Here is a 13,812-nt window from a genome sequence, read left to right as displayed (position 1 = left end):
AGTAGCTGAACATCCATCAAAAGACTGTTGTTTCAAAAGAATTCCCATGAGCTCAGAAGACAATGGAATTCTACTGAAAAGACAGTCTTTTGAAATCTGCTATGGTATTATGCAAATAACTTTTTTATGTTGTTCTATATCACCTTTTCTTCTTGAAAGACTTCAAAGCACTTGCGCCATATGGGCCTGATTCATCACTGCTTTGTGCCTTAGATAGTAATTTACACTTGCACCACCTGAGTGTAAAATGCTGCCAAATCAAAAGGGACGTGATTTACATATACTGTATACGTGCATAAATGATGATCCAAGGTGAAAAGCTCTGGAGATCAGATCCTACATGTTGAGATCACTTCCCCAGCCACTGAAATGCTGTAACCTATGGGATGAATGCAGCAGCTGTTTAGCAGCATACAGCAACACTTCATAATCATTTATAACAGGAAGTGAAGAATAATGTATCTATTTGAAATTGCAAGGGGAATTTAAGAAGGCAGAACATTTGCCTGTGTCATCAAGGATAACACCCCAACTTCTGTGAAAAGTGTTATGAGATATTTAATTACTGCAGATCTTGGTGGGAGCTAATAATCATGTAGGTCAGCTGTGCCAGATGTGTTTATAAAAGATAAATACACTTTTTCCAAGCTTAGGGTTCCTGTTTAGGAAGCTGGACTGTATAGTGGTTGGGCCTCAGTTCGGACTGGTAAAGAGATAATATTTTTTTATGCCTCCCTCTCCCTTTTCAAAAATAAACATATGTTGTTAAAAGCTTGATATAAAAAAACTCTCAGTGTAGACATCTTTATACTATTCAAAATTGTGAATTAAACATTAAATAGAAAAAAGGAACTCTTGAGCTAAAGAGCTGCTAGTCCATCTTTAACTCACTATTGTATTGGCCTTGTGATAGTCATGTATTATCATGCTACAGCACCTAGGTGCAACAGGGTAAGTTAAGGACCCTGGCAATTATTTATTTTCCTCTGTAAGAGCTTTAACAATATTTGAACATATGTTTTTGTGGATTAATAGTTGTATGTCAAATTCTGCCTACCTAAATTCCCCCTGTAACTTCTGTTGGAGATACTAATATTCACTTCCTGTTCTGAAATATTTTTTGTTCCTGTGTATTGCTAAAGAGCTTCCCTGTTCCACCCCAGAGATGGCTGTAGCATTAGATACCTCCTGCTAATAGGTGAGGTCAACAGAAGAGCCTAGCATGTGTGTATGTAGATCATTGAGTCTCTGGCACTTGGGCAGTCCTTTGAGTTTATGTGGAAGGCACTCAGATAATAGGGTGATGTATGCCAGTATAAAACCCTACGATGGGCAAGAGACTCTCAGAGTGAAAGAGAGACCAGAGAAAAAAGAACCAAACAGCTTTAGTTTTAAAGTTGTGGGGGGAGATTGTATTGAGTCCTCTTGGCCAGTCAAATTAATGTTGTGATGCCAACATCTTAAGAAACAGCTCCCTTGAAATGTCTGCATTAATCAATGACACGTGGCATTCTATGTACATTACTCCCCAACCCTACTAACAATCACCACAAAATCAATCCTTCCCCTTTCACAGTATCTTATGGAGGTTCCTCCAGGAGACTCCATTGTCTTGGGGCTGCTCCTTGCACCCACACTGATGGTGGGTGATTTTTCCAGCAGCCTCTAGCTACGAGCTAGTTGGTCAGGACAGGAGTTGGGTCCTTTCTGGTAGAGGGCTGGGTGGTTGGTTAGGGAAAATGGATCCCCTTTGATTTCTGAGGTGCATAGTCTGTTTGTGACCTCTCTTAATTGAGGGACTTGGGGAACCTCTAGTGGGAGGATAGGTTACTCCTGCCTGGTGGCAGGCTTGCAGAATGGGCTTTCCTTAGCTAGTAGTGTTGCAGGGTAGAGGAAATAGGGCTCCATATTCTCTCCCAATACTAGCTCTTCAAACTCCATCATGGAGCCACTGGCAAAGAAAGGGCCAGTGTCTGCAAGATTCTAACTCACTGTAACAACCTTTTTGCCCCATCTCCTCCTTTTTGATCTTTACTGTAGGAGCCATTGAGGGAGGAGGAGCTATGCTGTGCAATCTCTGAGCCCCCACTGGTTGGGTGAGATTCTCTTTCATGCACTCAGAGGCCTGCTTTCTCACCAGGGGGCTTGCATGAATTCCCCTAGTTCATTAGCAACGTTGGTGAAATGTTAGGGAGCAGGTTTTATCCACCTCCTTTGAATCTGTTGGAAAGTGCTATGGAGTGGGTCCTGCCAACACACACACACACACAAATGAAAGTGTATGCTTTGAGTTCCAATCCATCGATAAAGACAAACCGACTTTATGGAATATCCCAAAATTATTTTCATAGGCCAAGCAGGATGGTGTTCTGGTAAACTGCTGACGCAAAATGAGAAGCATAGACAGAACCAGCACCAAGAGCAGTGGGAGATTTATAGGTTAGCCGCACACAAGAGAGCATTGGCTCCCAGATGTATGCAGTGGAGCGAGCATTTTCGAGTCTCTGCTTGCTGTTATGTTTGCACTTACCCCGCACTGGGAGATGAGCACTATGTCTTTGAAATAAAATCGCCTTTACTTTCAAAATAATTTATGCCTTAAGCTCTTTAAAAGTGAACAGGTATCAGGTTGTCCTTGTTATATATGCTCTTCAAGCACTAGGCCTTATGACTCTGGGCACCAGGTGATCTCTTTCCTAGTGTGTATGACTGAAGAAAGATCATTGGCTTTCCATATTAAAAAAGGGTTAAGCGTGCCTGAATTGTTTTTATACCAGTTTTCTTCAAACCTTACAACCACATCAGTTTGGATTAACCAAGAAAACAAATTTTGCTTTCTTTTGATACTTCCCATATGTGGAAGTAATGCCCTGATCTCCTCTGGGGATAACCCTGCCAGGCCTCTGTGCCAAAGGGATGATCTTGAGAATCCTCTTCAGGGACTAGGCTGGCCATTGGATTCTTAACCTTTGAACTGTTTAGTGGGAAATAATGCATCTCTGTTAATCTCACAAAACCGTTACCGCTAATGTGCTGTAGTTTGCTGAGAGCCTGGATATTTTGTTCTGAATTCCCATTATATTTTGTTTGTCTTTCTTGCTTATTTTAATTCCTAAATCTCCCAGCAGGATGTGATTTCAGCAGTCTCCTGCTGGAAAGTTGTGTCACTTCCATTAAATGTTAGCCAGAGATGGAATCTTTCTAGGGTTTTCCCAAGGCCCCATTGCAGTGACATGCAACAAGACTCTCTTAGACAGAATTGTTCTTAAAATGACATTTATTTATTGTTGTCTGGTGTGAGAGGGAGTTGGCTGATGCTAGATGTGCTGCACGTTGTTTCTTTCCTTGGTTTAATGCACAGATATGAGGGATCTGTATTTTATTGCATGCTTCTTACATTTATCATCATGTGGCAACCACAATTGCTTCTTAGTGTTTTGTCAAAGCTAGGAAACTTTGTAAGTGTAATTTACACTTTGATCTGTGTGTGAGAGTGCATTTTTGAACAGCTAAGATGTGAGTTGATGAGCAGTTCCCCTTTGCAATTTCCAGCTTTGTAGAATCACAGAAATAAAGGACTGGAGGGGACCTCGAGAGGTCATCTAGGACAGTCCCCTATGCTCAGGCAGGCCCAGATAAACCTAGACCATCCCTGACAGGTGTTTATCCAAACTGTTCTTTTTAAAAAATCATCAATCATGGGGATTCCACAACCTCCCTTGGAAGATTATTCCAGAGTTTAACTGCCCTTATAGTTAGAAAGGTTTTCCTAACATCTAGCCTAAATCTCCTTTACTACCGATTTAAGCCCATTACATCTTGTCCTACCTTCAGTGGACATGGAGAACAATTATCACTGCCCTCTTTATAATAGCCCTTAACATATTTGTTAAGTTTCCTCCCCTCTCCTCCCCTCCCATCATCTTTTCTCAAGACTAAACATGCCCAGTTCTTTTAACCTTTCCTAAGAGGTCAGGTTTTCTAAACCTTTTATCTTTTTTGTTGTTGTTGCTTTCCTCTGGTCTGGAATCTCTCCAATTTGTCTACATCTTTCCTAAAGCGTGGCACCCAGTATTTCAGCTGAAGCCTCCAGGGCTAGCTAGTGTGGGACAATTACCTCTGGTGTCTTTACAAATGAAACTCTTATTAATACACCCCAGAATATTAGCCTTTTCATGACTGCATCATACTATTCAATTTGTGATCCACGATAACCACCTGATACTTTTCAGCAATCCTACCACCTTTCCAGGTGTTCCCCATTTTGTAGTTGTGCATTTGATTTTTTTCCTTCCTACGTGCAAAGTACTTTGCACTTGTCTTTATTGAATTTCACCTTGGTGATTTCAGATCAACTCTCCAATTTGTCAAGGTTGTCTTGAATTCTGATCCTGTCCTCCAAAGTGCTTGTAACCCCTCCCAGCAGGGTGTCATCTGCAGATTTTCTAAGCCTACTCTCTACTGCATTATCCAAGTCATCAGTGTCATCCAGGCATTCATGACTTGGATGTCAGTATGAAAACACTGTTTGATGGAAAATGCTCCAAAGTAATTCCATGCCACCATTATAACTGGTGAAGATAGAATGGTGACTACCATTAATAGTGATCAGTCAGAGCATTGCTTTACATGAATATCAGAGCCAGCCTTTATGGACACACAAAGTCTTTGGTCATTGCCCCCTTAAATTGGGAGACTTAGTAACGTGCAAAGGACCTTAAATTTCAAACTTCTGTAAACTACTCTCTAGGTCTGCTTGTTAGTGATTTTATTCCTAAAGATCACAGATTATCCACCCAGTTATACAGTTACCCAGCACTCCAGTGTCCAGCAGAACCAAAGCCATAAATGCTTTGATTTTTGTTGTTGGTTTTGGCAAGACAGTAGATCACATCACTGCTATAGTGGATGGTGCTGCCCTGTCTACTTTTGTTGGCACGAGGACAGAAGCAAGCTCGTTAACAGCTGCTGAGCTAATTTCTGTGCTGAGCAGCTAATATCATCTTCCCCAGAAGCCGGGGCAGTTCAATACCACAAGAAACCATATGGCATAGCAAACCAAGCAAGAGGCTAATTGTAGCTCTGACTCAGACTCTGTGGCCTTTGCCAAGTCACACAAGCAGAGCTGACAAGAACTTGCAGGTCTCCATGAGTGAGATTTTCAAAAGTGCCTTTGAAACTTGAGTGCTTTTGTTGGGACGTGCTCCTAAATCATTTAGGTGCTTTTGAATATCTGACACACAATGAATATTTTTTACTATTTTCTCCCCCTCTCAAATGTCAGTTATCGCCAGCTGGCTCTACTTCGGTATTATTGGCTAGTAGATGAATGAGGGATCAAGATAGGCATCACTGGTTGAGTAGAGAGTTAATGCAATAAGAGACCATAGCAGGTGAGCAGTGAGGGACATGGTTGTGAAGGAGAAGTTAAACTTGGTGTATATGCCAGAAAACCATCTTGCTAGCCCTCCTCAAAATCCTCTGGCCAGTCCTATGCATAGTGATTTGTGATCATGGTAGACAGGATTCCTTTACTGCAAAAATGCTTTGGCAGTCCCTGGTGTGAAGCTGTCAAAGAAATGGTAGTGGGCAGAATAAATCCTATTTCCAAGGAAGCGGTAAAGGAGCTATTACAAAGTCCTACTGAGGTGATATAAACAACCCCCTTTATCACCACTAGGAAATCTTCAATGAATAGACTGCTGTAGGCATACCCACAGACTTGTGTTGTGTTTTGTTTTGTTTTTTCTTCCTGTCTGTGCCTATTACTGTGGCTTCTCCTGACGGTAGTTGGTGGTACTGTCGACATGATGGTGCCATATGCGCCAACTCCGTGGATGCTAAAAAAATAGTGCGTGCTCTGCACTCACGGATCAGCGCCTCCTGTCCACCGATGGCCCCGCCTATCAGCTCCTCCCCCTCTGTCCCAGCACCTCCCGCCACGATCAGCTGTTCAGCGGCATGCAGGAGGCGCTGGGGGGAGGAGAAGGAGCGGGGGCAGGGAGAGGCAGGGCGGGGGTAAGGACTTGGGGCAAGGGGTGGAACGGGGGCGAGGTCTGAGGCAGAAGGTCGAACACCCCCCGGCAACCGAGGAAGATGGCACCTATGGATGGTGCAACTGGGCTGCCTCTAGGCTCATTGGTCACAGCAGTGACTAGTGCCGCATGGATCTGATTGTGGCTGAGGAAAATTCACTCTAAGAGCTGCTCACTGGGAGACATCATGTAGGCTCTGGTGGCAACATTTAGTGTATGACTGACCTGCTGTTTGTCCCAGAGGGGAGTACGTGGTTTATCTGTCGATTTCATTAGCTCAATTGACTGACGAGTTCCTTCAGGAAGCCACTCTGCCAAGGCTTACCTAAAACATTATTTTCTGTACAGACAGCAGGGGAATAGGACCAGGGATATATCTGGTTTTCAGGGAGACATGGTTACCCTGTTTGTTTACTAAAAGTGCTATTGTCATGTTCATTCACAATTATTGAAGGGTTGGGTGGGATCATGGCGGGCAAGAGTCAATTAGCCATTGTTTAAAGGTGGAACAGGCATCTGTATCTTTCTTTTTCTAGAACGGTGGCACAATATGTTGCAGTTCTGATTTAAAAAAAAAAAGCTACAGCCAGCCCTGTGCCCTATATGCTTTCCTAGGCTCATTGTTGTTCAGAGTTCAAGGCGGTGGTCATCTTCAGTGTTTGGAGCTGTGATTAAAAGCATGTGTGCTGACTTTGTAAGAGAGGCCATTTCTCCGCTTTGATTGGTGGGGTTTGGAGTGTGCTTAGGTTTCCTCTTCCTGGGAAGAAGCTGTAAACTGATACTTTCCTAAAACTGTACTTTAAAAAAAGTTGAAACTACCTTGAGAACTTAAAAGTAATTTATCAAAAACAATTAGCCCTACTACCTACATTAGGAAGACATGTTAGCGACTGCTTTAATACTGCAGATAGGTGAATGTGGGAAAATGTTAGGGCTTCCTAAATTTGGGATTAGAATTAATGGAGCTACTTGGCTGCATGTGAGAGAATTCATGAGCCAAAGGCTAATACAGTTGATCTGAAGTAAGATTACTAAATGTAATTCTAGTTTGTGAATGTGAGCCACTGGGGCTGGAAGCCAATACAAATTCAACCTAGTTGAATATTTTATTACTGCTTTCATAACTGCACTTGGGCAATGTAGTTGAGCGTGCAAGGGAGTTTCAGAATGACCAGCAAAGCATACTTTATGTAATTCTTTAGCCGCTAATACAAAATACACATGTTAAGGTAGATTGGAATTGAAAAGCTATGTGTTCTTCTGCAGATTTGATAAACTCTGTTGTTTTTTGTCACAGTGCCTCAAACTAATCTATTGATGAGGTTAGGAGTTGGGTGGGTTTTTTTAAATGTCTGCTGTTGCGTGCTAAGCTTTCTCTTGGCTCAGCCTGGGCAGGAAAAAGGGGAAACTAGAAAACCCCATTAGCTGTCCATTTGCAGAATATCCAGGCTTTACTCTCAGTACACAAAAAGAAATACAACGGTAGGAAGTTGTTTCACATCCGAGCCAAGATAAGGTCCTGGAGGTTTATTATTTTTGTTGCCTGATAGCATCGGGACTGTGGAGCAAGGGGCAGAGAAGGAACAGCAGATCAACATCCCATGGGGACAACAGAAGGGAAGACAGACAGATAGCCAAGTGCCGACAGCTTCAGTCAGTACTCCCAGAGGAAGTGTTGGTTTCACCAGATGAAATTAATACACAGAAGTCCTTACTGAGGCATTCAGATGTGACATTGTTTGGGGGGCCTGGTGATATGGCAGATGTGTAAAGCAGTGAATCATATGTTTACATATAATTAGATCTGCACTGACAAGCCAGGTTTTCCTTTTGTTTAATAATTTCCTACATTAACATCAAAGATCTTGTTTTTTACAATGCAAACACATTTCCCTTTTTGTTTTGCTTTGCGTTAACATCAAACACAAAACCGTGGGTCCCACACAAAGAGCACGTGCTCCTGTTCGCTTCCTTTATAGCCTCCAAAAATGGATACAACTTTAATAGGAGAAGGAAACTTTCCTCATTTGGATTTTTTCTGCTAATTTATCCTGTCATCATGTTTGTCTTTGCAAACTCTGCTGATACTGGATAACTTGATTCTGCATATTACCTTTACAATCATTTATGATTTGTATTACAGTAGAGCTTAGGAACACCCATCAAGGATCAGGGCCTGTTGTGCTAGGCACTGTACAAACTGCTCAGTGGAATGTTGGCAAGCTTTTGATTGACAAGTAGGGTGCTTTCTGCAGTATTTTGCCATTTAGATTCCAGGCCATATCCATATTTTATTGGTTATATAACTTAAAGGAACACCATCAACTTAAATTTGTTCCAAGATGAAAACTTTGTCAAAAGAAGCTGTTATATAGCTCTATTGTTAGGGCCAATAGAGAGACTGCCACAAATTTAAAAAAATGCAGGGAAACCAGTTGTCTTAAAATACACAAACATTCCCATATAATATGTGAGACCCAAACATTATATCACTAAGAACTTGAAAGTGACATTAACTTCACTGATTTTCTTTGGTATCCAAACCGAAAGAAATTAAAGGGTAAATGATTGTCAAGGGGTGGGGGGGCATGGAGGAGGAATAGGATTGTGAAGGGTTCTTTCACTTTAGCATTCAGGCAATTTTCAGAGAAGATGACACTTCAATTATAAACAATGTGTTGATAACCGCATTTAATATGTAACATTAAACCTTCTGGATTCTGCATATAATGCAATGGTCTTACCATTTTGTTATGGGATAACTTTATTGAAAATGATCTAAACTAAGGTACTTGTAATGGTATTTTACTTTCACAAAGATAAATTCATGTCAATAATTTCCACTGAGAGCTTTACTACTGTCCAAAACAGTTTTTGGTTTCCTTCTTGTTAGGTTATTGAACAGCACCAAGTTCTTGGATACCTTTGATGGAGAATGACAGGGGTTTTTTAGATTAAAGATGATGAAGAAATATTTTTAACATAAGTTTCTCTTTTCTTAAGGCCGAGCACCTGACACTAAAACTCTGAATTTGGAGACAATTGGGGTGAAAATTAACTCTGAAACTGGAAAGATCATTGTTGATGCCAGCGAAGCTACTTCTGTTCCTCACATTTATGCAATTGGAGACATAACAGAGGTACAATGTCTACATAAACTATTCTACAATAACAGGAAGCCTAACTTTGTTCCTGACTTATAACTAGTGACCAGATGTCATCATGCTCTAGCATATATACAGTGTTTTGGTCTTTTTCACTTTTACAATGTTACGCCAGCCACCTGGACCAGTAATTTCCTTGACCAAAATCTTGTGAAGTATCTCTGTATTAGATTATTGCTGATGATTATCAGGAAATGCATTACCAGGTAGAAGTTAATAAGAATATCTTTAATATTGTTTTATCCCTTCAAATAAATGTCTTCATGCAGTCCCTGAATGTTGAGTTAAAATATACATGACTACTAGAGCTGAATGAATAATTCTCAATCTCTCTCTGGAATGACAGTGAAAATTTCAGTGAATATTTGATTTTTTTATTGAGTTTTATTATTAATTGTGATTGGTCACATGACACTTTCTCTTCTCTGATAGGGAATGCTTCTGGGACAAGAATCCGTATCTGCGAATTTTAAAATTTGATTGTCCCCAATATTTGCATGTGATTCTGCTTCTCTGAACATTTATGCCAAGCAAAACTCAATTGCTCAGAAGCTCATGACAAGAGAACATAAAAGGGGAACAAGTATTCTTGAAGCTCATTCAGGAATTAGTAAAACAAAATGAGCAAAACAAATAGTCACAGATTCTTGCAGCATTAACTCAATTCTAATAATAATCTACAAAATATGCTCTGACAACAGTTTCTTGCACCTGCCAGAGTGTACTTTGAGGCACAAGGCCAGATGTTTTCAGTCACGTAAAGACTCAGAGTGTCCAGGATAAACGGAGCATCTAGAAATGAGTTGTCTTTGTAAAATGTATAATTGTGTATGTCTGCATTGTAAGCCTTACAGTTATAGCAAGTACGCTTGCCAGTAAATCAGATTGCTTTGATTCCCAAAGCACATCTTATAAATATTTGAGATAGACAATATGTGTAATATATGGGCCTGGTCTTGCAAGGTACAGCGTTCCCTCCGCTACCACTGAAGTTAGTGGCAGTTGAGTGCATCAGTGCTTTTCGAGATTGGTCCTTATATACTTGAGTCATCTTTTTTTTTCAAAAAGCTTTAAATACTGTGATGACATCCAAGGGGTATATACAGTATAAATTGAAAGATCTTTAAACGATTCGTGATTCTGCCACATTTAAACAATACAGTTGTCCCAGCTCTTCCAAGAGGTATGGTAGGTTACATAATGTCCTGAGGATAGTCGTCCACATTCCTAACTAGGACTCTGGAACCAGACACACACCTCATAAATCTACCTCTCCACCTTTGACCTCCTCCCCTCCATCTAGGCTCACATCTCTTCCTGTTTGTCTCTCTCTGATGTCTTCTCTGGGATGACCTGTTACTTCCTTTAAACTGTCAAAACTGAACTACTCCTTTCCTCCTAAACCCTCCCCCCTCCATCATTGTTGACAACTTCACTATCTTTCCCCACCACTCAACCCCCTAAAGGTGTGAGTCTATCTTTGATTTCTCACACCCAGACTCTCACCATATCTTATCAGTTCTTCCTCTGTGAAATCTCTAGAAGTTTGCCCCTTCCACTCAGTACCTCTGTCAAATCCCTGGTTCATGCCATAGTTGTCTCTCCTGACCTCCTGATTCCCCTCCTCCCTCCCCCCCCCCCCCCCACACACACTCCAAATGTATTCTGGGTTGGGGATTTTTGGCCTCCTTCCACTGAACCATCAGAGATGGCCACAGCTGGAGATGGGACACTGGACGGGATGTGCTTGTGCTCTGAGGTGGTACTGAGAGTTCTCTCTCTTAGCTGGCTGGTTCTTGTTCAGATGCTCAGGATAGGGCTGGGAAGGAATTTTCTTCCAGGTCAGCTTGGCATTGACTAGGGACGAGGGGGATCGCCTTCCTTTGCAGCATGATGAGCAACTTGCTTGCCAGGATCATCTGGGTATATCTCACTTAATTAATTCCCTGCCATTGCTCCCTCCTATTCACTGCCTGTGGCACACAATAGTTTAGTCTCCTGAGGGCTGTGTAATACTTTGGTCTACTTTTGGTTGTTGGGTTTCGTGGGTGGTGGCCGGGTGGTATTGATTGTCTGCGATATGCCGGAGGTCAGACTAAATGATCGGGTGATCCCTTCTGGCCTTAAACTCTGTGGTTTTAACCTTTCTTCTCTTGAATCTCTCCAATTCAGAAGCTAGAGGCAGTGGGGTAGAGCACTGGACTGGGACTCAGGAGACTGGGTTCTGTTCACAATGCTGCTGCTGATCTCCAGTATGATCTTGGGCAACCACTTCAGCTCTCTCTGCTTCGCTCCCCTTCCACACATTGTTTCTTTCCCATGTGACTTTCCCTGCTGGGCTGGGTGCTTCCCCCCTTTTCCTCTACCTTAGTCTCACTGTTCAAAAATGTCAGCACTTAAAAGCTTCATTCATGTTCTACTGTGACTCATGTTCTCTCTTGTCTCTCCTTTTCCTGTTCTGATGCTGTGTGTCTCATTTAGGTTGTAAGCTCCTCAGTGTAGGGACTCTGAATTAACACTGATATTCTCATTTTTACACTGCGCCAAGCCCACTTTGGGATGAGCACTCTGGGAGTTTAATCAGTGCTCTCCAAATATGCTCAGTTAAGCTCAAATTTATGTACCTCTCTATACAATCTCAGTGCTTTCATTTAAGTACAGGGATGGCCAACCTGTGGCTCCGGAGCCACATGCGGCTCTTCAGAAGTTAATATGTGGCTCCTTGTATAGGCACCGACTCCGGGGCTGGAGCTCCAGGTGTCAACTTTCCAATGTGCCAGGGGCTGCTCACTGCTCAACCTCTGATTCTGCCACAGGCCCTGCCCCCACTCCACCCGCTCCCCAGAGCCTGCTATGCCCTCGCTCCTCTCCCTCCGAGCCTCCTGTACGCCAAGAAACAACTGATTGGGAAGTGCGGGGAGAGAGGGGGAGGTGCTGATTGGCAGGGCTGCCAGTGGGCGGGAGGCGCTGGTAGCGGGGGCGGGAGGAGCTGATGGGGGGGTTGCTGATGTATGGCTGTGGCTCTTTGGCAATGTACATGGGTAAATTCTGGCTCCTTCTCAGGCTCAGGTTGGCCACCCCTGATTTAAGTAGCTCCCTATAACCCAAGACATAAGAGGGTATGTTGTTCACAGAGTCATAGAATTTAAAGCCAGAAGGGACCATTATGATCATTTAGTCTGATCTCCTGCATAATGCAGGCCAGAGAATTTCATCCAATGTTGAAGTGCGTTTCTGTGGTTGAATTAAGTGATATAATCATTTTACGTGAATACCAAAGTGTTTGTTAAAGGATTCATTTAGATCATTGAAAACTGGCAATGCTGTTGGCTCAGCGAGCTGACAGTAAAGTGAAACTCCCAACTTAATTGAATTTCTCTAGCAGATCAAATATCAGGTTTGAAATCCCCATGCACTCTAAAACCATTGGTTCACATCACAGCCGGGTCAGCTCGGCCCTTCAGCATATACTGAGAACCATGTATTTTAGTGTGTGTGTGTGTATCCTTTGGATAAGACCTTTTAAAAGAAGGGAAAAAGCCCTGCCAAAGTCCTTCTTGCTGTATGTGAACATCGGTGATCCCCCCGCCCACCATCCTGCCCATAAAGGTAGGGTTTGCCACAGGGTCCTTGGCCAGCATTGCCCCTCTCTCTGCTTTTGTACAAGGTCTTGCACACTGGTTTTCCACCAGTCTGCTCCCCCGAAACGTAGTTGGCAGCATTTCAGTGGCACTCCAAGTATACAGTTTGTGACATGCATTAGGGTCCTTTGAGATGCAGGGCGCATTTGACAGCTGTTATCTCTTAAAAGTCATTCTCGGCCCCCATTTCCCAAACTCTTGTTGCATAGACACTAACTTGCTGCTAAATATTAAGAGTTCAATGGAGAGGTTTATTCACAATTTAAGCCCCACTCACCTATTCAGAATGAGTATTGTCACTTTTAAGAGACTTACCTGGCTGGTGCAAATGTGGAATTGTGTGTGCATGGTTGTGCTCTGGTTTGGAAAATTAGACCCTAAATTCATCTGAACTATTCACTTGTATAAACTTCCCAGGGGTGCATCCAGTGCTCTTGAAAAGGTCTCAGAACCCTTTCAGTGAATAGTGGTTTTGTTTGGGTTTTTTTTTAACTGACAAGTGAAATCTCATTAGTTTCTTCGTTATCAGTAATCATGAGAGGGGTTGAGGTGGTAGATTTTTATGTCTGAGTTGGCAAATATATGTGACAGTTTTGCAAGTCTGGTATAAATTTTATGCTTGTTTAAAATCCTCTCTCCTATATCATTCTTACCGAAGAAGCATACTACATGCTACGGAGTAGTGTTGTTATAATGATGTTTAACATACGTGGGAGCCACTGTAAATCCACCTTTTTTCAAAGGGTGTTGTAGCAACTGTAACCTGGTGGAAGGTACAGTATGTTGCTTTGATAGGGTGTTCTGAATAGAAATAAGACCAAAAAAATGAGTCATGTCAGAACAAATATACAGCACTTCAAAGCTTGTAAAATTCTCCTAGGAGGCCTTAAATGTGTAATATGTTGAAAGGATTCTTATGAACAATTCAAATCAATGATAATCAACTGAGTAGTTGTACTCATGACTGCAAAG

At 42.2% G+C, this 13,812-nt stretch overlaps 1 protein-coding gene across 4 annotated transcripts in view; it reads left to right on the top strand.

Moving 5' to 3' along the window:
* Positions 1-13,812, top strand: part of TXNRD2 (thioredoxin reductase 2) — a 69,488-nt gene that overhangs the window by 42,840 nt on the left and 12,836 nt on the right. For all 4 annotated transcript variants that reach the window (XM_054006884.1, XM_054006883.1, XM_054006882.1 and 1 more), the window contains exon 12: positions 9,039-9,175. In XM_054006884.1, coding sequence (XP_053862859.1) covers positions 9,039-9,175 — 137 coding nt within the window. The remainder of the gene's footprint in view (positions 1-9,038; positions 9,176-13,812) is intronic.

This window comes from Malaclemys terrapin, chromosome 16 (assembly GCF_027887155.1).
Source record: "Malaclemys terrapin pileata isolate rMalTer1 chromosome 16, rMalTer1.hap1, whole genome shotgun sequence".
In the NCBI taxonomy this organism is placed as follows: Eukaryota; Metazoa; Chordata; order Testudines; family Emydidae; genus Malaclemys; species Malaclemys terrapin.
This window is presented reverse-complemented; position numbering and strand designations above follow the sequence as displayed.